At 44.2% G+C, this 27,536-nt stretch overlaps 1 protein-coding gene across 1 annotated transcript; it reads left to right on the top strand.

Annotated features, from left to right (window-relative positions):
- Positions 1-3,532: 3,532 nt before the first annotated feature.
- Positions 3,533-25,968, top strand: LOC139391727 (sodium-dependent neutral amino acid transporter B(0)AT1-like). Its single transcript, XM_071139226.1, has 12 exons — positions 3,533-3,734; positions 15,678-15,818; positions 16,247-16,384; positions 16,662-16,843; positions 17,753-17,863; positions 17,983-18,095; positions 18,317-18,445; positions 23,201-23,357; positions 23,779-23,983; positions 24,206-24,365; positions 25,122-25,284; positions 25,762-25,968. Exons 1-12 carry the CDS (start codon positions 3,533-3,535, stop codon positions 25,966-25,968), a joined length of 1,908 nt encoding a protein of 635 aa, XP_070995327.1.
- The last annotated feature ends 1,568 nt before the right edge of the window (positions 25,969-27,536 follow it).

Raw genomic sequence — 27,536 nt, forward strand, 5'->3', positions numbered from 1 at the left:
TGCTCTATAGAACTCTGGTTAATAGTAGTGCTCTATAGAACTCTGGTTAATAGTAGTGCTCTATAGAACTCTGGTTAATAGTAGTGCTCTATAGAACTCTGGTTAATAGTAGTGCTCTATAGAACTCTGGTTAATAGTAGTGCTCTATAGAACTCTGGTTAATAGTAGTGCTCTATAGAACTCTGGTTAATAGTAGTGCTCTATAGAACTCTGGTTAATAGTAGTGCTCTATAGAACTCTGGTTAATAGTAGTGCTCTATAGAACTCTGGTTAATAGTAGTGCTCTATAGAACTCTGGTTAATAGTAGTGCTCTATAGAACTCTGGTTAATAGTAGTGCTCTATATAGGAACAAGGGTGTCATGTGGGACGTACTCTCTCTCCTGAATGGTCCGACTGGCAGAAGACTCGTTCAAATGTTTAACAAAAGAGGACAGAACGTTTCAATCAGCCCTACAGTAAGAAACAGATTGTATAGCAGTAGCTGGACATTGGGCTTTTATCCAATGTCCTCTAGCTTCAGAACGGCATGTCCTCCAATAAAGAAACAATCATTCCAGTAATTATTTTACAATCCCAGGGTTATCCTCTGTTGCATCTGAGTTGTCTAGGAGACAGGGTGACTGAGAGAGAATAAGAGGGCAGAGAACTGTGCTAACATCCGACATCTAACCAACAGAACCACTCAGCTCTTTCAGCCGGACAAATAACAGGTAAATAAAATGCATTATTAAAATAGCGCAAACAACTCCTGATAAATGAATTGGGACAGTTGTGAAATCCAGAACAAGGTAGGGGTGGTATACTATCACGTTTTCGGAATGACCCAGATGCAGACAGTGTCAAAGTAACAAAAGTGTATTACTAGAACAGGCAACATGCCAGGTCAAAGGGCGGTAATCCAGATCAGAATCCAAAAGGTACAGGACGGCAGGCAAGCTCAGGGTCAGGGTCATGGCAGGCAGAGGTCAGGGTCAGGGCAGGCAGAGGTCAGGGTCAGAGTCAGGGTAGTCAGAGGTCAGGGTAGTTAGGGTCAGGGTAGTCAGAGGTCAGGGTCAGGGTAGTCAGAGGTCAGGGTAGGCAGATGTCAGGGTCAGGGTCAGGGCAGGCAAAGGTCAGGGTAGTCAGAGGTCAGGGTCAGGGTAGGCAGAGGTCAGGGTCAGGGCAGGCAGAGGTCAGGGCCAGGGCAGGCAGAGGTCAGGGCCAGGGCAGGCAGAGGTCAGGGTCAGGGCAGGCAGAGGTCAGGGTCAGGGCAGGCAGAGGTCAGGGTTAGGGCAGGCAGAATGGTCAGAATCAGTAAAACTAGATAAACAGGAACTGTAGAAAAACCGCTCGACGAACAAAACGAACTGGCAACAGACAAACAGAGAACACCGGTATAAATACACTGGGGATAATGAGGGGAGATGGAAGACACGTGTTGGGGGGTGGAGACAGGCAGAAAGGCAGGTGAAACAGATCAGGTTGTAACAGTACAGTACACTGAAGAGAGCCCTATTTGGTAAAAGACCAAGTCCATATTATAGTTTTGAAAATAGTATTTATTTTTAACTGTATAATGAGTAGGTGTGTCCAAACTTTTGATTGGTACTGACTAACGGGTCGGCACGCAGCAGGTATCGCTTTTGTTCTAGCAAGAAAAGGAGCATCCCCCCACTGATAAGTACGCCTAGCAATCAACAGTCTATCGGCAGTGAGGTTCTCTATTTGTTTCATGCTTTAGCTTGGGTTAGTGATAACAACAGATTCTCTAAGTGTCTTAACCTACTTAAGCTTGGAATAGGAAACGTCCACTTGTTGACAAAACCATAAAGGACTGACCATTTGTATAACAAGGAATTGTCCATTCTCTATTTCCTGATCTTGTAAATTGATATTCAAAAGGTATATTTAACCACCACATGCGCTTTTCAGTTGTGAAGATTTGTCTGTCAATAACTTGTCTGTCAATAACTTGCCTGTCAATAACTTGTCTGTCAATAACTTGTCTGTCAATAACTTGTCTGTCAATATCCAATATAAGTAAGCTTCATTAAAATGAAGGACAAAGCCTCTGTTGCCAACGAAAAGCGAGATAATGACATCAACAATAACAGTTAAATTGTAATACATCAAAAAATAAAATATGCATTTTTCAAACAAGATTCAGTATATTTTCTGAAACATCAAGATTAACAAGTGATGCAAAAAAAAAAGTCAAACATGAATAATTGTGCGGCAACTGAAAACGGAACTGCATAAACTTATTGTAGAACAGTTAGGGAATTGCCGTGTTGATTTAGAAGTATTCAAAGATTATTCCGTTTGAGTTCAGTCTTTATCATCTGAAGGGTAACTTTTCCGTCCTTATCGGTACTTTGTAGAGAACGTCTCAAATTGGCCATATATTTGATAATCGTATGATGTTCAGGTAAATGATTCAAAAGGCAGTCATTCATTAATTTGTGACGGCAGCCTCACCGAATCCTAATCCACCCAATAAATACACACACACACACACACACACACACACACACACACACACACACACACACACAAACACACACACACACACACACACACACACACACATTCGCCCGTTGCTCACCATCTCCCTTGTCTATCTATTTGCTGATAGAGAATAGTTATCACCAGGTCAAGAGATGGAACCACAGATACCAATGGGTGAAAGGTAAGCTCGCCAGTACCACTCAGAGAGAGAGAGAGAGAGAGAGAGAGAGAGAGAGAGAGAGAGAGAGAGAGAGAGAGAGTAGAGAGAGAGAGAGAGAGAGAGACAGACAGAGACAGAGAGAGAGAGATCGAGAGAGAGAGAGAGAGAGAGAGAGAGAGAGAGAGAGAGAGAGAGAGAGAGAGAGAGAGAGAGAGAGAGAGAAAGCAGGTAATATCTAGTGATATTGTAAATTGTTTATTTCACTTTATATATTATCTACCTCACGTGCTTTGGCAATGTTAACACGTTTCCCATGCCAATAAAGCCCTTGAATTGAATTGAATAGAGCAAGAGAGAGAGAGAGAGAGAGAGAGAGAGAGAGAGAGAGAGTGACTCTAAAGGGCACAAGCTTCTGTCACACACCTCTGCTTTCTGTGACTGTCGACTACCCACTCAGGAAGCATCTCTTGTTGCGGGAGCAGCAGATACCTAGTGGATATTACCTGCTTTCTCTAGACTGAAACCTGATGAGCAGCAGACACCTAGTGGATATTACCTGCTTTCTCTAGACTGAAACCTGATGAGCAGCAGACACCTAGTGGATATTACCTGCTTTCTCTAGACTGAAACCTGATGAGCAGCAGATACCTAGTGGATATTACCTGCTTTCTCTAGACTGACACCTGATGAACACCAGATACCTAGTGGATATTACCTGCTTTCTCTAGACTGAAACCTGATGAGCAGCAGACACCTAGTGGATATTACCTGCTTTCTCTAGACTGAAACCTGATGAGCAGCAGATTCCTAGTGGATATTACCTGCTTTCTCTAGACTGACACCTGATCTCCTCCTGATCCCCACAGCCTGCCAGCCGGCCACCATGAGATTCCCCAAGCTCCCCAACCCAGGTCTGGATGACCGGATTCCGTCCCACCAGGAGCTGGAAAGGATGGAGAAAGAGGAGGCTGGGGACAGGCCCAAATGGGACAACAAGACCCAATACATGCTGACCTGTGTGGGCTTCTGTGTGGGGCTGGGGAACGTGTGGAGGTTCCCTTACCTGTGTCAGAGCCATGGAGGAGGTAGGTTATACTATACAGGTGGGGCTGGTTTCCCAGACACAGATTAAGCCCAGTCCTGGACTATATAACATGTTTAATGGGGCATTTTAATTGACAGTGCTTTTTAGTCCAAGACTAGGTCTATTTTGTGTCTGGGAAACCAGCCCATGGAGATTTGCGTGGGTTAAGAGTTAGGGTGCAGTAGAAAAACGAACGCTGAAAGTAATACATTTTTTTGTGGATGTATTTTATTTTGGCTGGTTGATTACACTTAGGTCTGCACAATAATGACTCCTACACAGGCCCTACTGTAATGACTGCTACACAGGCCTACTGTAATGACTCCTGCATAGGCCTACTGTAATGACTCCTACATAGGCCTGCTGTAATGACTCCTACACAGGCCTACTGTAATGACTCCAACACAGGCCCTACTGTAATGACTCCTACATAGGACGACTGTAATGACTCCTACATAGGCCTACTGTAATGACTCCTACATAGGACGACTGTAATGACTCCTACTGTAATGACTCCTACACAGGCCCTACTGTAATGACTCCTACAAAGGTCGACTGTAATGACTCCTACATAGGACTTCTGTAATCACTCCTACATATGCCCTACTGTAATGATTCCTACATATGCCCTACTGCAATCACTCCTACATATGCCCTACTGTAATGACTCCTACATATGCCCTACTGCAATCACTCCTACATATGCCCTACTGTAATGACTCCTACATATGCCCTACTGCAATCACTCCTACATATGCCCTACTGTATTGACTCCTACATATGACTACTGCAATCACTCCTACATATGCCCTACTGTATTGACTCCTACATATGCCCTACTGTATTGACTCCTACATATGCCCTACTGCAATCACTCCTACATAGGCCCTACTGTATTCACTGCTACACAGGCCCTACTGTAATGACTCCTTCTGTAGGAATGGTTCAGGTAACTGTAACAGAGCGATTCATTTCAAGAGAGTGAAATGTGTCAATAACTACTGGAGCTTAGTCAAATTGGAACTGTAGAAATCACATAGAGCTTTAAAACAATATCTTAAAAGAGACGAACGTGCTTGTAAGCTAACACTAGTTGACCCATATAAACAGATAGTTATTCAGTCATGGAAATTCAGAGATTTCAGTTAAAGGATAAAAGAGCCCGATGTGGTGTAGATTATTACCAATGATTCTAGCTAAGGACACTAGTTCTAAATGTGTGAAATTAAATTACAGATTGTTTTTTTCTTTCGTTTTTTTAATTTTTATATTTACAAAATACAAATATATCTCACAGCTGGCTATGCAAAACATTTAAAAAGTCCTCGTTGATCTCGTTTGTCAAGTTTATCCCTCGAAATACATCAGAGAGGAGAGTCTTACAGTGAAGTACGTTATCTCCCAGGAAGAGGAGACGGGGAAAAGTGGCCCAGTTAAAACTCCCCTCATAAAAACAGAAAGCGTAATGATGAGTTTACCACCATCATCATCATCGAGGCTGAACTATGATCTAACACTCTGGTACTGTATGTGAATACTGAACAGACGTTGTTACTAAATACACAGTATTTTATAGCATCAACGGTTCATTCCGTTTGTGCGAACCCACAGTTTCCATCAGCTGTTCTGGGCGGTTCGCCCCTCACACCATCCCGAAGGTGAAGAGGACGGATGTGGAGGTTCAAGGGTGACCTGTTTATCATGTGGTCTGCGGTTTTGAGGCCGGTTGGACGTAAATACCATCAAAGCACTGACTGATGAGGCACACAGTTATTACGTGATAGAAATATGTTGAATCTCACGTCGACTATTGGTCCATACTGGGTATGTTGTGGTTTAACAGGGGTCAAATGAACCCTGTGTCCCTCAACACCATAGTGAATCAACTCTGTGTCCCTCAACACCATAGTGAATCAACCCTGTGTCCCTCTAATACCTGAGTTAATCAACCCTGTGTCCCTCAACACCAGAGTGAATCAACCCTGTGTCCCTCAAAACCATAGTGAATCAACTCTGTGTCCCTCAAAACCATAGTGAATCAACCCTGTGTCCCTCAACACCATAGTGAATCAACTCTGTGTCCCTACAACACCAGTGTTAATGAACCTTAGTCAACACTAGGGTTTCCTAATCAGTGGGTGAGGTCCCACCTTTAGATAAAGGCTAGTGCTTTGTGATAAATATGCACTTTGGATTTACCTTCATCCCGGATATCTTCAGGTTAGGTTGTGAGATCATTTTAAAACTTAAAAATATGAAAAATCATGAAATAATTGGCATATACATTACTCTTACAGAATTTCCATGTGGGCGAGGATATAGGACATTTTTTACATGGACGATAAAATTTGAGAAAACATAAGACAAGAACTGGAAACAATAGAACACTATGAAAAATCCTGGAAACCAGGCCTGGTATTCCTAGCTGACTTTGAAAAGGTTTTTGATAAAGTACGACTGGAATTTACATATAAATGCCTGGAACATTTCAATTTTGGAGAATCTCTTATAAAATGGTTTAAAGTTTTGTATGGCAACCCTGGGTGTAAAGTAGTAAATAATATCTACTTCTCTATTTTAAATTCTGTTTTATTTGGAACGGCTAGCCAGACAAAATTAAACGATAAAAGCGTTTAAAAAAAAATATTTTTAAAAAGTTGTGCCAATATAGATTGCTAAATAGTTGTGAAGAAATGTTCGATGTACTGATTTCATGACACATATAGATACGTAAAATAAAACTGTATTTATTTTTTAAATTTCAATAATTATACAAAACTCTTGCAACCAATAAAATTGTATATATATGAGGAATACAACCATCCCAACTCTGCAGATTTTGAAGAGACAGAATCATTAGATCATTTGTTTTGGTAATGTTCATATGTAGCTTGTTTTGGTACTGTCCATATGTAGCTTGTTTTGGTACTGTTCATATGTAGCTTGTTTTGGTACTGTCCATATGTAGCTTGTTTTGGTACTGTCCATATGTAGCTTGTTTTGGTACTGTCCATATGTAGCTTGTTTTGGTACTGTTCATATGTAGCTTGTTTTGGTACTGTCCATATGTAGCTTGTTTTGGTACTGTCCATATGTAGCTTGTTTTGGTACTGTTCATATGTAGCTTGTTTTGGTGCTGTTCATATGTAGCTTGTTTTGGTGCTGTTCATATGTAGCTTGTTTTGGTACTGTTCATATGTAGCTTGTTTTGGTACTGTCCATATGTAGCTTGTTTTGGTGCTGTTCATATGTAGCTTGTTTTGGTACTGCTCATATGTAGCTTGTTTTGGTACTGTTCATATGTAGCTTGTTTTGGTACTGTCCATATGTAGCTTGTTTTGGTACTGTTCATATGTAGCTTGTTTTGGTACTGTTCATATGTAGCTTGTTTTGGTACTGTCCATATGTAACTTGTTTCTGGACGCAGGTTCAGGAATGGTTGAAGAAGGACAACATTTACCTGGAGCTAACTCTGCAAATAGCGCTGCTGGGTCATTGGAAAAGTCATAGTCAATTAAACAATAATATAATTATACTCTTAGCAAAAAACTAATGTAAAATATACTGTGTCCGTAACATGTATATAGTATGTATAAACTGGAAGTAGAAGCCTAAGTGTTGTTGTCCATTAGTTTACTCTAATTAGGGGACGGGTGGGTAGGGTTAGGGGAACATAATAAAGGAGTATATATTTTTTAAAGATATGTATGTATGTACAGTGTATATATACAAAAACATATATATATATAGGGGATTGGAAATGATACAGACATTTACATTGAGGGAATCTACAACCTAATCCGCACTATTAAAACTGACCCCCCCCCCCTCCCTCCAAATTTTTTTTAAAAAAATGTTCTAAAATAAGAATACATAATAATATAGGAGTTCCGTTTGTCTTTGTGTTTCCTGTGTGGTCGGTTGCAAAAAGGTTTTGGTACAGTTTTTCTACAGAGTGTTCTAATGAATGTGACCACCGTTCAGTCAGGCAGAGATCAACGAGGGCAGTGACGTAGCCTATCTATGAAGTAGAACGTGTAGAACCTGTGGAGACCCTGAAAAAGACACACCCATGTTTATGTTTCCTTAGCCAGGACACCTATCAGCTATAGATTGTAGCTGAACGGTTGTAATTCTTCTTTCTTTTTTTTTTTAAAGTCAAATGCAAGTCAAGTTCAAATGGCTGAGTCATGTCCAAGTGTTGACATAACGTTGGCAGTTCATCTTCAGCCATGTCTCGTCTTCCCTAACCCTTGAGAGTTGTATTAGTTACTTTTCACTATCTATTCCGGAGGGGAAGCAACGTAAGAATTTGTCTTCTGTTTCCATCTACAATGCCATCAATGATGATGCTCTTTTCTACACAGGAGATGATACCAAAAGTACTCCCACTACCTTTCTGATGTATTTCAGTCACTTCAAACCAAACTTTCTTCAGACTGAAATACTGTCAAAAAGTACTGTCAGACTGATTTGTAATAACCTGTCATAGCCCAAATATTTAAAAAAGTATCAAAATGTTTAAAATGGGGTCGCAGGTCAGGAAAAGTTTGGGAACACCTGGGTTAAACACTCCAGGTCAAAACCAGAAAGACGTGGAAATTATAAATGGGACTAAACGTTTAGATAGATGTGTATTTACAGTAGCGATTACAGTGAAATAATACCATGCTATTGTTTGAGGAGAGTGCACAGTTTATGAACATAGTTACTAATAAACAAATTGGGCAGATTTGGGCAGTCTTGTTAACACTCCGTTGATCTCCCCTTCCCCATTTACACCCTCGCACAGTTTACACCCTCATCTAGTTTACACCCTCACCCAGTTTACACCCCCAACTCCGTTTACACCCTCACCCAGTTTACACCCTCACCCAGTTTACACCCTCACCCAGTTTACACCCTCACCCAATTTACACCCGCACCCAGTTTACACCCTCACCCAGTTTACACGCTCACCCAGTTTACACCCTCACCCAGTTTACACCCTCACCTAGTTTACATTCTCACCCAGTTTACACCCTCACCCAGTTTACACCCTCACCCAGTTTACACCCGCACCCAGTTTACACCCTCACCCAGTTTACACCCTCACCTAGTTTACACCCTCAGCCAGTTTACACCCACCACCTTATCTAGCTCTGTTTAGCTACTGTCACATGGATACTCTTGATGGGGGACTGGACTTTCAGCCTGAGGTTACTCCCAGCCCCCGGCCAGGCTCTCTGTTCCAGGCTTTCTGTACCTAGCTCTCCGTACCAGGCTCTCCGTACCAGGCTCTCCGTACCAGGCTCTCTGTACCAGTACCAGGCTCTCCGTACCAGGCTCTTCGTACCAGGCTCGCCGTACCAGGCTCTCCGTACCAGGCTCTCTGTACCAGTACCAGGCTCTCCGTACCAGGCTCTTCGTACCAGGCTCTCCGTACCAGGCTCTCCGTACCAGGCTCTCCGTACCAGGCTCTCTGTACCAGTACCAGGCTCTCCGTACCAGGCTCTCCGTACCAGGCTCTCCGTACCAGGCTCTCCGTACCAGGCTCTCTGTACCAGTACCAGGCTCTCCGTACCAGGCTCTCCGTACCAGGCTCTCCGTACCAGGCTCTCCGTACCAGGCTCTCTGTACCAGGCTCTCCGTACCAGGCTCTTCGTACCAGGCTCTCCGTACCAGGCTCTCCGTACCAGGCTCTCTGTTCCAGGCTCTCCGTACCAGGCTCTTCGTACCAGGCTCTCCGTACCAGGCTCTCCGTACCAGGCTCTCCGTACCAGGCTCTCTGTTCCAGGCTCTCTGTTCCAGGCTCTCCGTACCAGGCTCTCTGTTCCAGGCTCTCCGTACCAGGCTCTCTGTTCCAGGCTCTCCTGTACCAGGCTCTCCGTACCAGGCTCTCTGTACCAGGCTCTCTGTACCAGGCTCTCCGTACCAGGCTCTCTGTTCCAGGCTCTCTGTACCAGGCTCTCCGTACCAGGCTCTCCGTACCAGGCTCTCTGTACCAGGCTCTCCTGTACCAGGCTCTCAGTACCAGGCTCTCCGTACCAGGCTCTCTGTACCAGGCTCTCACAGATTTGCGTCCCAAGTGACACCCTATACTCTCCACAGTGCACTACCAGAGCCCTATGGGCCTTGTTCAAAAGTAAAGCCCTAAATAGGGAATAGGGTGCCATAGCGTTCTGGTCTAAAGCAGTGCACTGGGGAAAAGGGAAATGTGTAAAAATAGCATGTTGTTCTGTCTTGGCAGGGCTTTTTAACATTGATGATTGTTACATTGATAAAGAACGTTGAGCACTCGTCTTATCATATAATCATATAGCAGTAATATGTCATATAATAATTTCATATGTCCATAAAGAGGTCGTGACAGACAATTAGACCACTCCATTAATGTCACAATGAAGGAAACACCTCCGGGTGGGTTGAATAGACATGAGTTAACTCTTAAAATGACGTCCACCAAAATCAAAAGCTCAGGACCAGAAGCAAAGATATGCATATTATTGATACCATTTGAAAGGAAACACTTTGACGTTTGTAGAAATGTGAAATGAATGTAGGAGAATATAACACATTAGATCTGGTCAAAGATAATACAAAAGACTAAAAAACATCCTTTTAATGTTGTACTTTTTTTCAATCATCTTTGAAATGCAACAGAAAGATCACAATGTATTATTCCAGCTTAGGCACATTTTAGGTTTTGGCCACTAGATGACAGCAGTGTATGTGCAAAGTTTTCGACTGATCCAATGAATCATTGCATTTATTGCTTGTCTGTTCAAAATGTTGTATCAAGACTGCCCAAATGTGCCTAATTTTGTTTATTAATACATTTTCAAGTTCATACTTGTGTACTCTTTTCATACAATAGCATGGTATTATTTCACTATAATATCTAATGTAAATTGGACAGTGCAGTTATATTAACAAGAATTTAAGCTTTCTGCCAATATCAGATATGTCTATGTCCTGGGAAATGTTCTTGTTACTTACAACCTCATGCTAATCACATTAGCCTACGTTAGCTCAACCGTCCCGTTGGGGGGAGCACACCGATCCTGTTGTGGTTTTAATCATGTTGCCCAAAACTTTTTACGTACTTTTAGAATAATCCTAGTTATATTGAACTATTCTGATCAGCTAAGTTTACTTTTGACTTTTAACCTAGATCAAATGTAATGCTATTGCTCCATTGTTTTAGAAACAAATTTAAACTCAGATCAGGGATTCATTTTAAAAACTGCTACTGATTTAACCTTCCTGTTGTCTTCGTTTCATGTTAATTCATTCTGTGTTCCCGGTCCAAAATGGCCGCCCCTTTAAAGCTGATTATAAATCCATACTTATACATATATTATCACCTAATGTTGTGGTACATCTTTCTATCAACTTAAGTTCTTCTGAACATGACATGTTTTGAACTTCTGTTTAATATTTATGGCCTGCAGGCTTCATTGACCTGAGCTCATACAACTCGTTATTGAGTAGAAAAAAACATAATGTATGAATTATTTTGACTGTAACAAATACTCAGATGAAACATATTGTGCTATTTATCACAGACTACTTTGTGTCAAAGTTTAACAAGGACTCTCTCCTCCTCACTAGTGTCGTGAGCAAAGATATGATCAAGAGCCTCACATACAGTATATCTTTTGGTCATTGTGCTGCCACATAATAAATTGTGAACAAGGCCTCAAATAAGCTTTATAAACCAGAGCTGAGAGAAAAGTTATATATATTATTGAAACAATGTAGCGATTGTTTGTGAGAATTCCAACAGGTTTGGTTCCTATGGGGGAAAGATTCTATTGGGGAAAGGTTCCCGTGGGGGTTGCCATGGAAATCAAGAATGGGAAGTGAGGTGTGTGTGTGTGTGTGTGTGTGTGTGTGTGTGTGTGTGTGTGTGTGTGTGTGTGTGTGTGTGTGTGTGTGTGTGTGTGTGTGTGTGTGTGTGTGTGTGTGTGTATGTGTGTGTGTATGTGTGTGTGTGTGCGCTCGAACACACATACATGTGGGGGTCTGGGAGAGGAAGTGTGTCCATCTGATTACTTTCATCCATTTTGAATTCAGGCTGTAATACAGCAAAATGTCGTATAAGTCAAGGGGTGTGAACACTTTCTGAAGGCACTGTAAATGTGCACATTTGTTTTGCATGGAATAGTCAGAAATGTGTGTTTCTGACTATGGTCTTTAAGGCGTGATGTCATTATGTATTTAACAATCCCTTGAAACAGGCACGCGGTGGTCAATGGTTTTAGCGAAGCTGCGGGTCTCCTTGCACCCCATCAGACAAATCGAACACTCTGCACCTTATTGTGACGTTTAGTTGATAGCCACCTATTGGACCACTCCGTGATGTCATAACGAAGGAAACTCCTCAGAGTCCTGACAGACAATTAGACCACTCCGTGATGTCATAATAAAGGAAACTCCTCAGAGTCCTGACAGACAATTAGACCACTCCGTGATGTCATAATAAAGGAAACTCCTAAGAGTCCTGACAGACAATTAGACCACTCCGTGATGTCATAATAAAGGAAACTCCTCAGAGTCCTGACAGACAATTAGACCACTCCCGTGATGTCATAATGAAGGAAACTCCTCAGAGTCCTGACAGACAATTAGACCACTCCGTGATGTCATAATGAAGGAAACTCCTCAGAGTCCTGACAGACAATTAGACCCCTCCGTGATGTCATAATGAAGGAAACTGAGATGGTAGAGAAGGTACTCCCTCACACTGTGTACTCTAGAAAATGTAACATTTATTAGACATAGTTGTAAATTAGGAAATACACTGAACAAAAATATAAGCGCAACACGCAACAATTCCAACGATGTAACTGAGTTACAGTTCATATGAGGAAATCAGTCAATTTAAATAAATTCATTAGGCCCTAATCGATGGATTTCACATGACTGGGAATACAGATATGTTGATTACAGATACCTTAAAAAAATAAGGTAGGGTGGGGTGGATCAGAAAACCAGTCAGTGCCTGGTGTGACCACCATTTGCCTCATGCAGCGTGACATATCTCCTTCCCATAGAGTTGATCAGGCTGTTGATTGTGGCCTGTGGAATGTTGTCCCACTCCTCTATTGTTTAATAGTCACATGTACCGTGTTGCAGACCTCCAAAGGCCAAGGACCCGGTCTCACAGACAGACAGACAGACAGACAGACAGACAGACAGACAGACAGACAGACAGACAGACAGACAGACAGACAGATAGACAGACAGACAGTGGCCTGTGGAATGTTGTCCCACTCCTCTATTGTTTACTAGTCACATATAACCGTGTTGCAGGTGTGATTGCTGTGTCACGCCCTGATCTGTTTCACCTGTCTTTTGTTGTTGCCTCCACCCAACCTCCAGGTGTCACCTGTTTTCCCCGTTAGTCCCCGGTCTGTGCCAGTGTATTTATCCCTGGGTTTCCTGTCTCTCTGTACCAGTGTATTTATCCCTGTTTTTTCTGTCTCTCTGTACCAGTGTATTTATCCCTGTGTTTCCTGTCTCTCTGTGCCAGTGTATTTATCCCTGTGTTTCCTGTCTCTGTACCAGTGTATTTATCCCTGTGTTTCCTGTCTCTCTGTGCCAGTGTATTTATCCCTGTGTTTCCTGTCTCTGTACCAGTGTATTTATCCCTGTGTTTCCTGTATCTGTACCAGTGTATTTATCCCTGTGTTTCCTGTCTCTCTGTGCCAGTGTATTTATCCCTGTGTTTCCTGTCTCTCTGTACCGGTGTATTTCTCCCTTTGTTTCCTGTCTCTCTGTGCCAGTGTATTTATCCCTGCGTTTCCTGTCTCTCTGTGCCAGTGTATTTATCCCTGTGTTTCCTGTCTCTCTGTACCAGTGTATTTATCCCTGTGTTTCCTGTCTCTCTGTACCAGTGTATTTATCCCTGTGTTTCCTGTCTCTCTGTGCCAGTGTATTTATCCCTGTGTTTCCTGTCTCTCTCTACCAGTATATTTATCCCTGTGTTTCCTGTGTCTGTACCAGTGTATTTATCCCTGTGTTTCCTGTCTCTCTGTGTCAGTGTATTTATCCCTGTGTCTCCTGTCTCTCTGTACCAGTGTATTTATCCCTGTGTTTCCTGTCTCTCTGTGCCGGTGTATTTATCCCTGTGTTTCCTGTCTCTTTGTCCCAGTGTATTTATCCCTGTGTTTCCTGTCTCTCTGTACCAGTGTATTTATCATTGTGTTTCTTGTCTCTCTTTGCCGGTGTATTTATCCCTGTGTTTCCTGTCTCTCTGTCCCAGTGTATTTATCCCTGTGTTTCCTGTCTCTCTGTACCAGTGTATTTATCCCTGTGTTTCCTGTCTCTCTGTACCAGTGTATTTATCCCTGTGTTTCCTGTCTCTCTGTCCCAGTGTATTTATCCCTGTGTTTCCTGTCTCTCTGTACCAGTGTATTTATCCCTGTGTTTCCTGTCTCTCTGTACCAGTGTATTTATCCCTGTGTTTCCTGTCTCTCTGTGCCGGTGTATTTATCCCTGTGTTTCCTGTCTCTCTGTCCCAGTGTATTTATCCCTGTGTTTCCTGTCTCTCTGTACCAGTGTATTTATCCCTGTGTTTCCTGTCTCTCTGTGCCGGTGTATTTATCCCTGTGTTTCCTGTCTCTCTGTGCCGGTGTATTTATCCCTGTGTTTCCTGTCTCTCTGTGCCAGTGTATTTATCCCTGTGTTTCCTGTCTCTCTGTGCCGGTGTATTTATCCCTGTGTTTCCTGTCTCTCTGTACCAGTGTATTTATCCCTGTGTTTCCTGTCTCTCTGTGCCGGTGTATTTATCCCTGTGTTTCCTGTCTCTCTGTGCCGGTGTATTTATCCCTGTGTTTCCTGTCTCTCTGTGCCAGTTCGTCTTGTTTTGTTCAAGTCAACCAGCGGTTTTCCTCACTCCTCTCTATTCCCCCAGTCTCTGTTTTTCCCCCAGTCTCTGTTTTTCCCCCAGTCTCTGTTTTTCCCCCAGTCTCTGTTTTTCCAGCTAGCCCTCCTGGTTTTGACACTTGCCTGTCCCGACACTGAATCCACCCGCCTGACCACTCCGCCGGTCCCCGACCTGCCGTTTGCCTAGCCCTTTTGTTATAATAAATATATTCCTGATCCTGTGTTCCCAGGAGCGTTTTACGATCCCATTCCTGATCCTGTGTTCCCAGGAGCGTTTTACGATCCCATTCCTGATCCTGTGTTCCCAGGAGCGTTTATGATTCCATTCCTGATCCTGTGTTCCCAGGAGCGTTTTACAATCCCATTCCTGATCCTGTGTTCCCAGGAGCGTTTTACGATCCCATTCCTGATCCTGTGTTCCCAGGAGCGTTTTACGATCCCATTCCTGATCCTGTGTTCCCAGGAGCGTTTACGATCCCATTCCTGATCCTGTGTTCCCAGGAGTGTTTTACGATCCCATTCTTGATCCTGTGTTCCCAGAAGCGTTTATGATTCCATTCCTGATCCTGTGTTCCCAGGAGCGTTTACGATCCCATTCTTGATCCTGTGTTCCCAGAAGCGTTTATGATTCCATTCCTGATCCTGTGTTCCCAGGAGCGTTTTACAATCCCATTCCTGATCCTGTGTTCCCAGGAGCGTTTATGATTCCATATCCTGTGTTCCCAGGAGCGTTTTACAATCCCATTCCTGATCCTGTGTTCCCAGGAGCGTTTTACGATCCCATTCCTGATCCTGTGTTCCCAGGAGTGTTTATGATTCCATTCCTGATCTTGTGTTCCCAGGAGCATTTATGATTCCATTCCTGATCCTGTGTTCCCAGGAGCGTTTACGATCCCATTCCTGATCCTGTGTTCCCAGGAGCGTTTACGATCCCATTCCTGATCTTGTGTTCCCAGGAGCGTTTTACAATCCCATTCCTGATCCTGTGTTCCCAGGAGTGTTTATGATTCCATTCCTGATCCTGTGTTCCCAGGAGCGTTTTATGATTCCATTCCTGATCCTGTGTTCCCAGGAGCGTTTATGATCCCGTTCCTGATCCTGCTGGTTCTGGAGGGGATTCCACTGCTGCACCTGGAGTTTGCCATCGGACAGCGCCTCAGGAGTGGCAGTGTGGGAGTGTGGACGGCCATTAACCCATATCTGACTGGCGTTGGTGAGTCCGACAGAAACAGTAGGAAAACCCCTGTGTCCTGTTTTTTTTAGAGAAGTATGTAGTTAAACGTCCAACGTCAAGAAGGAAAGTTTTGCAGTCTGCGAAAGTGAGATTATCATATTTGTAGAGTATGTATCTATCTTCTCCTTCTTATAGGCCTGCATTCAAAATGGCATCCTATTCCCTACAGAGTGAATTATTTTGACCAGAGGCCCAGGAGGAAGGGGCTCATTGTAATGGCTGGAATGGAATGCATGGATCGAATCAAACACATCCAACGTCATGGAAACCACGTGTTTGACTCCGTTCCGTCAATTCCATGACAGCCATTACAATGAGCCCGTCCTTCTATTGCTCCTCCCACCAGCCTCCTCAGGCCTCAGGCACCACTTATATGTGGTGATATCTGAAATGATTGTGTCCTACAGGCATCGCTTCCTTGTTAGTCTCCTTCCTGGTGGGTATGTACTACAACACTATAATCGCCTGGGTGATGTGGTACTTCTTCAACTCCTTCCAGAACCCTCTGCCATGGAGTCAGTGTCCTGTCAATGCCAACCTGACAGGTATGTTCATATTCTGCATGGATTTAAAGTCACTGTTAACTACAAAATCTAATTTTCTCAAATGTTTTTAAGACCTCAAAAGGGGTCTAATGATGAAATGTTCAGGGTCTTTATCTTATGAGGCATCTAACTGGATCTACATAAGTCAATATCAGGCTAAATGCTGCTGAACTGGCATTTGGGCTTGACCGTGTTTTTGCTGCCCCCTGTAGGTCTGGAACCAGAATGCTGCTGGACTGGCCTTTGGGTTTAACAGTGTTTTTGCTGCCCTCTGTAGATTTGGTCTCAGAATGCGCCCGGAGTTCCCCAGTGGATTATTTCTGGTACAGAGACACACTCAACACGTCCACATCCATTGGGGACTCTGGAGGACTGCAGTGGTGGATGGTGTTGTGTCTACTGTGTGCCTGGCTGCTGTTGTACGTCTGCTGCCTTCGTGGCATTGAGACCACTGGCAAGGTACAATACCCAGTCCCATTGAGACCACTGACAAGGTACGATACCCGGTCCCATTGAGACCACTGGCGAGGTACGATACCCGGTCCCATTGAGACCACTGACAAGGTACGATACCCGGTCCCATTGAGACCACTGACAAGGTACGATACCCGGTCCCATTGAGACCACTGACAAGGTACGATACCCGGTCCCATTGAGACCACTGACAAGGTACGATACCCGGTCCCATTGAGACCACTGGCGAGGTACGATACCCGGTCCCATTGAGACCACTGGAAAGGTACGATACCCGGTCCCATTGAGACCACTGGCGAGGTACGATACCCGGTCCCATTGAGACCACTGACAAGGTACGATACCCGGTCCCATTGAGACCACTGGCGAGGTACGATACCCGGTCCCATTGAGACCACTGACAAGGTACGATACCCGGTACCATTGAGACCACTGACAAGGTACGATACCCGGTCCCATTGAGACCACTGACAAGGTACGATACCCGGTCCCATTGAGACCACTGACAAGGTACGATACCCGGTCCCATTGAGACCACTGGCAAGGTACGATACCCGGTCCCATTGAGACCACTGGCGAGGTACGATACCCGGTCCCATTGAGACCACTGACAAGGTACGATACCCGGTCCCATTGAGACCACTGACAAGGTACGATACCCGGTCCCATTGAGACCACTGGCAAGGTACGATACCCGGTCCCATTGAGACCACTGACAAGGTACGATACACAATCTCTTCTGGTTTAATTTAGACAGGATTCTAGATGTAGTTGGAAGTGTTTCCCACAATATGGTTTTTATTTTCAATTTTTAGTGCTATTTATTGGATAGAAATGCAGTACGTAGTTCACCTCATCGATGACAAGGTGATTCTACCCTCTCTGTCATCACAGGCAGTGTACGTAACATCCACTCTGCCATACGTGGTCCTCACCATCTTCCTGATCAGAGGACTGACTCTCAAAGGTTCTCTGGATGGAATCAAGTTCCTCTTCACACCCGATGTACGTATTTCCTCTCAAAGTGATAATTCAACCCTGAAAATCAACGTTTCTCAGATGTTTTCGGGCATGAGATCCGTTTTGTTGTGTGGCAGTATACATTGATGATTGTCTTCTCATAGCTAAATGAGTTGATGAACCCGTCTACCTGGCTGGATGCAGGTGCCCAGGTGTTCTACTCTTTCTCCTTGGCCTTTGGAGGTCTCATCTCCTTCTCCAGCTACAACTCTGTACAGTAAGTGCCCAAATATTTATCGACGACTTCGTCCTAAACGGGACTCTATTCCCTACTACATACTGCACTGCTTTTGACTAGAGCCCTATAAGACCTGGTCAAGAAGAGGTCACTATGTAGTATGGAATAGGGTCCCATTTGGGACTCAATCCTATATTTACACATTAGATAGACAAATCTATCTCGACTCTTCAACGGACTCCACTATTCTGTTTCTCCAGCAACAACTGTGAGCAGGATGCCGTGATCATCTCCATCATCAATGGCTTCACATCCGTCTACGCTGCTACAGTCATCTACTCCATCATAGGTTTCAGGGCCACAGAGAGGTTCGACGACTGTCTGGAAGGGTACGTGTTTTCATTCAGGCTACGTTGGGGCTCTGAGCTTGGTTTTATTTAGGCCAGGACTAGGTTTAGTCTGTGTCCGGGAAGACCGGCACTGAATGGACGGACAGAACTGTCTCAAAACAATGATCATTTTGTTTTGTTTGTTTTTTTCTTGTCTTGATATTCTGCACTGTGCATTGCTAGCGAATTCTAGCACGTAGTGGCCTTGTGGTTTTGTGTTTTATTTTTGTGTTGTGTATTATTGTTGTGTTTTATTGTTGTGCTTTATTGTTGTGTATTATTGTTGTGTATTATTGTTGTGCTTTATTGTTGTGTATTATTGTTGTGCTTTATTGTTGTGTATTATTGTTTTGCATTATTGTTGTGTTGTGTATTATTGTTGTGTTTTATTGTTGTGTTGTGTATTATTGTTGTGTTTTATTGTTGTGTTGTGTATTATTGTTGTTGTGTATTATTATTGTTGTGTATTATTGTTGTGTATTATTGATTATTGTTGTGTATTATTGTTGTGTATTATTGATTATTGTTGTGTATTATTGTTGTGTATTATTGATTATTGTAGTTGTGTATTATTAATTATTGTTGTTGTGTATTATTGTTGCTGTGTATTTGTAACGGTTTTCTGTATGAGAAGGAGAGTCGGACCAAAATGCGGCGTGTAGATTGCGATCCATGTTTATTGTGACTATAGCAACACGAATCTAAATACAAACACTACAAAATAATAAACGTAATGAAAACCGAAACAGCCTAAACTGGTGCAAACTAACACTAAGGACAGGAACAATCACCCACAAACACACAGTGAAACCCAGGCTACCTAAATATGGTTCCCAATCAGAGACAATGACGAACACCTGCCTCTGACTGAGAACCATATCAGGCTGAACATAGAAATAGACAAACAAGACATGAAACATAGAATACCCACTCAGATCACACCCTGACCAATCAAAACATAGAAAATACAAAGTAAACTATGGTCAGGGCGTGACAGTACCCCCCCCCCAAGGTGCGGACTCCGGCCGCAAAACCTGAACCTATAGGGGAGGGTCTGGGTGGGCATCTGTCCGCGGTGGCGGCTCTGGCGCTGGACGTGGACCCCACTCCATGACAGTTTTAATCCCCCTCCTAAACGTCCCTAAATAGGTTACCCACCACAACGATAACATGGGACAGAGGGACAGCTCGGGACAGAGGTAACTCGGGACAGATAGGTAGCTCAGCACTGAGAGGAAGCTCAGCACTGAGAAGAAGCTCAGCACTGAGAGGAAGCCCAGGCAGGTAGTAGAAACTACCAGAACCTGGCTGGCTGGCGGTTTCAGCAGATCCTGGTCGACTAGCAGATCTGGGAGAATCTGGTCGACTGGCGGATCTGGGAGAATCTGGTCGACTGGCGGATCTGGGAGAATCTGGTCGACTGGCGGATCTGGGAGAATCTGGTCGACTGGCGGATCTGGGAGAATCTGGTCGACTAGCAGATCTGGGAGAATCTGGTCGACTGGCAGATCTGGGAGAATCTGGACGACTGGCAGATCTGAGAGAGTCTGGACGACTGGCAGATCTGGGAGAATCTGGACGACTGGCAGATCTGGAAGAGTCTGGTCGACTGGCAGATCTGGAAGAGTCTGGTCGACTGGCAGATCTGGAAGAGTCTGGTCGACTGGCAGATCTGGAAGAGTCTGGTCGACTGGCAGATCTGGAAGAGTCTGGTCGACTGGCAGATCTGGAAGAGTCTGGTCGACTGGCAGATCTGGAAGAGTCTGGTCGACTGGCAGATCTGGAAGAGTCTGGTCGACTGGCAGCTCTGGAAGAGTCTGGTCGACTGGCAGCTCTGGAAGAGTCTGGTCGACTGGCAGCTCTGGAAGAGTCTGGTCGACTGGCAGCTCTGTCTGCTCCATGCTGACTGGCTGCTCCATGCTGACTGGCAGCTCTGGCTGCTCCATGCTGACTGGCTGCTCCATGCTGACTGGCAGCTCTGGCTGCTCCATGCTGACTGGCTGCTCTGGCTGCTCCATGCTGACTGGCTGCTCTGGCTGCTCCATGCTGACTGGCTGCTCCATGCTGACTGGCTGCTCCATGCTGACTGGCGGCCCTGGCTGCTCCATGCTGACTGGCGGCCCTGGCTGCTCCATGCTGACTGGCGGCCCTGGCTGCTCCATGCTGACTGGCGGCCCTGGCTGCTCCATGCTAACTGGCAGCTCTGGCGGCTCCTTGCAGACTGGCAGCTCTGGCGGCTCCTTGCAGACTGGCAGCTCTGGCGGCTCCTTGCAGACTGGCAGCTCTGGCGGCATCCTGCAGACAGGCAGCTCTGGCGGCTCCTTGCAGACTGGCAGCTCCATGCAGACTGGCAGCTCTATGCAGACTGGCAGCTCCATGCAGACTGGCAGCTCCTTGCAGACTGGCAGCTCCTTGCAGACTGGCAGCTCCTTGCTAACTGGCAGCTCTAAGCTAACTGGCAGCTCTATGCTAACTGGCAGCTCTATGCTAACTGGCAGCTCTATGCTAACTGGCAGCTCTATGCTAACTGGCAGTTCTGAACAGGCGGGAGACTCCGGCAGCGCTGTAGAGAAGGAAGGCTCTAACAGCGCTAAACAGGCGGGAGACTCCGACAGCGCTGGAGAGGAGGAGGGCTCCGACAGCGCTGGACAGGCGAGGCGCACTGTAGGCCTGATGCGTGGTGCTGGCACTGGTGGTACTGGGCCAAGGACACGCACAGGAAGCCTGGTGCGGGGAGCTGCTACCGGAGGGCTGGGGTGTGGAGGTGGTACTGGAAAAACCGGACCGTGCAGGCGCACTGGAGCTCTTGAGCACCGAGCCTGCCCAACCTTACCTGGTTGAATGCTCACGGTCGCCCTGCCAGTGCGGAGAGGTGGAATAGCCCGCACTGGGCTATGTAGGCGAACCGGAGACACCGAGCGCAAGGCTGGTGCCATGTAAGCCGGCCCAAGGAGACGCACTGGGGACCAGCTGCGTAGAGCCGGCTTCATGGCATTAGGCTCGACGCTCAATCTAGCCCGGCAGACACGCGGAGCTGGAATATACCGCACCGGGCTATGCACCCGCACTGGAGACACCGTGCGCACCACTGCATAACACGGTGCCTGTCCGGTCTCTCTAGCCCCCCGGTAAGCACAGGGAGTTTGCGCAGGTCTCCTACCTGGCGTAGCCATACTCCCTGTTAGCCCCCCCCCAAGAAATTTTTGGGGCTGCCTCTCGGGCTTCCTTGCCAGCCGTGTTCCCTCATATCGCCGGCTCCTCTCTCCGGCTGCCTCAGCTCTCCTAAGTGCCTCCACCTGTTCCCATGGGAGGCGATCTCTTCCAGCCAGTATCTCCTCCCAAGTGTAACAGCCCTTGCCATCCAAAACGTCCTCCCATGTCCATTCCTCTTTACGCTGCTGTTGCTGCCTGTTGACACGCTGCTTGGTCCGTTGGTGGTGGGTGATTCTGTAACGGTTTTCTGTATGAGAAGGAGAGTCGGACCAAAATGCGGCGTGTAGATTGCGATCCATGTTTATTGTGACTATAGCAACACGAATCTAAATACAAACACTACAAAATAATAAACGTAATGAAAACCGAAACAGCCTAAACTGGTGCAAACTAACACTAAGGACAGGAACAATCACCCACAAACACACAGTGAAACCCAGGCTACCTAAATATGGTTCCCAATCAGAGACAATGACGAACACCTGCCTCTGACTGAGAACCATATCAGGCTGAACATAGAAATAGACAAACAAGACATGAAACATAGAATACCCACTCAGATCACACCCTGACCAATCAAAACATAGAAAATACAAAGTAAACTATGGTCAGGGCGTGACAGTATTATTCTTGTGTATTATTGATTATTGTTGTTGTGTATTATTCTTGTGTATTATTGATTATTGTTGTTGTGTATTATTGTTGTGTATTATTGATTATTGTTGTTGTGTATTATTCTTGTGTATTATTGATTATTGTTGTTGTGTATTATTGTTGTGTATTATTGATGTGTATTATTGATTATTGTTGTTGTGTATTATTGTTGTGTTGTGTATTATTGTTGTTGTGTATTATTGTTGTGTATTATTGTTGTGTTGTGTATTATTATTGTTGTGTATTATTGTTGTGTTGTGTATTATTGTTGTGTATTATTGATTATTGTTGTGTATTATTGTTGTGTATTATTGATTGTTGTTGTTGTGTATTATTGTTGTGTATTATTGATTATTGTTGTGTATTATTGTTGTGCATTATTGATTATTGTTGTTGTGTATTATTAATTATTGTTGTTGTGTATTATTGTTGTTGTGTATTATTGTTGTGTATTATTGATTATTGTTGCTGTGTATTATTCTTGTGTATTATTGATGTGTATTATTGCTGTTGTGTATTATTGATGTGGATTACTGTTGTTGTGTATTATTCTTGTGTATTATTGATTATTGTTGTTGTGTATTATTCTTGTGTATTATTGATTATTGTTGTTGTGTATTATTGTTGTATATTATTGTTGTTGTGTATTATTGATGTGGATTATTGATTATTGTTGTTGTGTATTATTGATTGTTGTTGTTGTGTATTATTGTTGTGTATTATTGTTGTTGTGTATTATTGATGTGGATTATTGATTATTGTTGTTGTGTATTATTGATTATTGTTGTTGTGTATTATTGTTGGGCAAATGGTTAAACCTGATAAACAGTTCGTACTCGAACCTACCTCCATCTCAACCTTACTGGCTCTGTGTGTTGTCCCATGCAGAAACATCTTGGCCCTGCTGAATGCTTTCAACCTTGCTGAGGGCAACATCACAGAAGGCAACTATGCAGAATCCCTACAGAATCTAAACGGCACCTTCCCAGAGACCATCCAGAGTCTGGACCTCAAAACCTGCGACTTGCAAACTTTCCTCAGTCAGGTATTGAAATGTCAAACTTTCCCTTAGTCAGGTATAGAAACGTCAAACTTTCCCTCAGTCAGGTATAGAAACGTCAAACTTTCCCTCAGTCAGGTATAGAAACGTCAAACTTTCCCTCAGTCAGGTATAGAAACGTCAAACTTTCCCTCAGTCAGGTATAGAAACGTCAAACTTTCCCTCAGTCAGGTATAGAAACGTCAAACTTTCCCTCAGTCAGGTATTGAAATTGCAAACTTTCTCAGTGATATATGGTCGGTCACCAGAAATCAAAAGCCTTTCACCCAATTTCAATTGCCGACATGTTAGTCATGGCACATTTGGTGCCAACGTGTAGAATAGTACGCCAAACTCTTTAACTGTTTATCTGTGGATCTGTTTTTAATCCTGTTTTTCCTGATGATGAGTCATTGTCTTCCAATAGGGTGTGGAGGGAACTGGTCTGGCCTTTATCGTGTTCACCGAGGCCATCACCAAGATGCCTATCTCTCCTCTCTGGTCCATCCTGTTCTTCATCATGCTCTTCTGTCTGGGACTGTCCACCATGTTTGGCAGCATAGAAGGAACGGTGGTGCCCCTTCAGGATCTCAACATCTTCCCTAAACGGTGGCCTAAGGAGGCGATCACTGGTAAATAACTTAGCTAGAATCAATTGAGACCCCCTGGGATATACAATATACCCCCGGAATATACATTTCCAATGCAGGGGTCTCCATCTCCTGTCCTGGTGAGTTTAGTGCTGGGCTGGAACAAACACCTGCACATGCAGTAGCTCTCCAGGACTAAAGATGAAGACCACTGGTCAAATGTTGCCTGGAGAAATAACTCAGCGTTTGTGTCTTCTGTTTCAGGTATTGTCTGTCTGGTGTCATTCGTCATTGCCCTGATATTTGCTCAGAGTTCTGGTAACTACTGGCTGGCTCTGTTCGACAGCTTTGCCGGCTCCATCCCTCTCCTAGTCATCGCCTTCTGTGAGATGATAGCTGTGGTCTACATCTATGGCATAGACAGGCGAGTGTCACCTCCTCTTCCTCCCCGATCCAACCCAACTTTTTGAGGCATTAGCCAACACAGAAATCAATTCAAGTAGCTGTGCATTTTGGCAATAGCTAACTAACTAGTGTTATGTCCATCTTAATGATGCCAAAGTTGGTAGCCTCATTAACCCAGCCTGATCTTGCAAGCTCATGTTCTGTTCCACTTCTCTTGATACGTGAAGTGAAACAAAATGTGAGATTCCAAGATAAGGCTGGTTTAACGAGGCTACAAAGTTGGCATGTAATGTAGTAACCAAAGGTTAATGCTGCACCTAATTGCTTGCGTTCCTGATGAGCGTCAAACAGTGATCAGTTCAAGAGAGGTCTGAAACGGATCGGTTCAAGAGAGGTCTGAAACGGATCGGTTCAAGAGAGGTCTGAAACGGATCGGTTCATTCTCGGATCCAACGTGCATTGAAACGGATCGTGTGAAACGGATTTCAAACTGATCAGTTCAAGGGTTGAAACTGATCAGTTCAGCAGATCAGAGACAAACTGATCAGTTCAAGAGAGGTCTGAAACTGATCAGTTCATCTGAAATTGATTAATTAAGTCTTATTCTATCAGGTTTAACAAGATCAGACATAGAGTCTGAAACTGATGATACGTTTTGTCTCTCCTCGTCACAAGCCCAGCCTCTCCAACGTGCATTTGTGTGTTTCAGAGGGGTTGAGTACAGCAGGAGACAAATGTCCTTCTTCCATGAAGTTAATTAAGTCTTATTCTACAGGTTTAACAAGGACATAGAGTTCATGATTGGTCACAAGCCCAACCTGTTCTGGCAGGTGACCTGGAGGTTCGTCAGCCCTTTAATCGTTTTAGTAATCTTCGTCTTCTACTTCGTCACCAAAGTCAGCTCCAACGTCACCTACATCGCCTGGAATCCAAGCTCGGTAATGTTTCTCCACTACGTTCAAATCTGGTTGCCGTATTGATAAAGCGTCTGAGAGTAGGATTACTGATCAGTGATCAGTTTTACCTTTTGAGATCACAACAAACACGATAACATGGACGGGAAGGAGCTGATCCTAGATCTGCACTCCTACTCTGAGACACTTATTGAATGAATGAGTTCTAATCCCTCCCAGATGATAACCTATTGTGTAACTGAACACTAGGTGTTGCTAAACTACGCCACCCCTTGGTTTGAAACAGGAGTCGAGGGGAACTAAACTGACTACCTGTCACATATAGTAGTCAGTTTTGTCTTTCTAGATATTAATAATAATAACTGATAGCATTTGCTGTGTATAGTGCTTTTCCACATGTCAAACTGCTGTAAGAGGAGAAGCTCCCCTCATCCACCACCAACGTGTGGCATGCTAGAGCGTCCTTCTCCCAGACTTATTTCTCATCCCTGTGACCTGCAGGAGGACTTCCCCACTCTGGAGGTGTTGGAGTATCCTGCTTGGATTTACGTCATCATCTTTATCCTGGCAGGAATCCCCAGTCTGGTGGTGCCAGGCACGGCCATATTCAAACTCATACGGAGATGTTGCAGCAACAGAAATGTCTACGGGGCAGAAGTCGACACGGTCTCTGCCAAAGTTCAGATGTTTACTACGAAAATGTCGTAGAATTACCACACAGCCAACATCATATGGGACAACGCTACACTGGAGAATAAAACAAGTAGAGTAAACATCCAAAATGATTGGTCCCCCAACAAAGCAAAACAAAAAAGAAGTTTGAGGTCAATTCCATTTTAATTCAGTCAATCCAGTAAATTTAAGAATTGAAAACAAACTCTTTATTTCAGGGCACCTGAATTTTCCGAATTTAAATGGGATCGACCGTTACCCTTTTTTGGTTTTGACGCAAAGGAACCGTTTTAAAAACATCCAGGAACAGATCTGAAATTGTCTGCGATGTCTCTTGGTCATTCCACAAAGACCACACCAGTGCAATGACACTGTTAGTTGTATTTATCTATGGGATCATCTGTAATTTTCACTGGTATTTCTGTTAGACGGTTTTTGATTTGTTTTGGGTTTCAGGTGCAACGAAACACCAACATACCATCAGAAAATTGTAGAATTGTCTTTTTTTTTTTACATTCTGGAATGACACGTTCTTATGAATTATGGCGCAGAATGTACAGATTAATGAAAAACACTAAACAGAAAAATAATCACCCACAACTAAAATGGGGAAAACAGGCAGCTGCCTCTGATTGAGAACCATACCAGGCCAAACACAGAAATACAACATAGAAAAAAGAACATAGACTACCCACCCCAACTCACGCCCTGACCAAACGAACACAAAGGACATAATAAAGGAACTAAGGTCAGAACGTGACACCAATGATATCAGGCCACACCCGGCCATGATTACAGACACCTGTGTGTGTCCTTTGACACGATATAAACTAGGTGACCCAGCAGTGTTTGTCATTACACCCTGATGAAGACAGCTTGTCTGTCCCAAACGTTGGATATTAGGTTATTAATATTACTGCATCTGGGCTCCTAGAGTGTGAGTCTCTCCATTCAAGTGAAATAAATGGTTTGCCTGTGTTTTTTATGTTCTAAATGAACCTATTAAAACTCACGGATGCTTCCAAAAGCTCAAACCAAGTTTATTCCCCCAGTTGGGATCGATACAGCTGCATAAAGACAAAGAACATATTCACACAAGCACTGATATTTAACCCTTTCCCCAATGCTGAGCCCCTCCTTACACATCTGAACAGCCAATACACCTCTGTCGCTGTCCAGAAGATTAGTGACATATGTTCTTCCTCACTTCATCTGACCTGACCTCTGCCCCAAATTCCTCACTCCTCCCCAACTCACGGCTGTCATGTTGACTCGTACCAGGACTGTGTCTGTTCTCCTCCCAGAGGATCCCTGATGACTAACATGAACATATTCGGACAGAGTGTAAACGTTATACATTCCCCTCTCTCCCTCAGTGACATGAATAAGTATATTTCGAAGGATGTGTGAGTTTTTTTGTCTGAATGGTATGCAGGATGTCATTGGAGCATAATATTGCATTGGAGCATAATATTGCATTGGAGCATAATATTGCATTGGAGCAGTATATTGCCTTGGAGCAGTATATTGCATTGGAGCAGTATATTGCATGACACGCCACACAATACCTCATTGAGGACCTGATGATTAGTTGGTAAGTTGAA

This window comes from Oncorhynchus clarkii, chromosome 32 (genome assembly GCF_045791955.1).
Source record: "Oncorhynchus clarkii lewisi isolate Uvic-CL-2024 chromosome 32, UVic_Ocla_1.0, whole genome shotgun sequence".
Lineage (NCBI taxonomy): Eukaryota > Metazoa > Chordata > Actinopteri > Salmoniformes > Salmonidae > Oncorhynchus > Oncorhynchus clarkii.

Coding starts and splice junctions, on each gene's coding strand:
- LOC139391727 (XM_071139226.1), top strand. CDS start 3,533: ATGAGATTCCCCAAGCTCCCCAACCCAGGTCTGGATGACCGGATTCCG. Junction 16,385..16,661: donor TGTCAATGCCAACCTGACAG/GTATGTTCATAT, acceptor TGCCCTCTGTAG/ATTTGGTCTCAGAATGCGCC. Junction 18,446..23,200: donor TTCGACGACTGTCTGGAAGG/GTACGTGTTTTC, acceptor TGTCCCATGCAG/AAACATCTTGGCCCTGCTGA.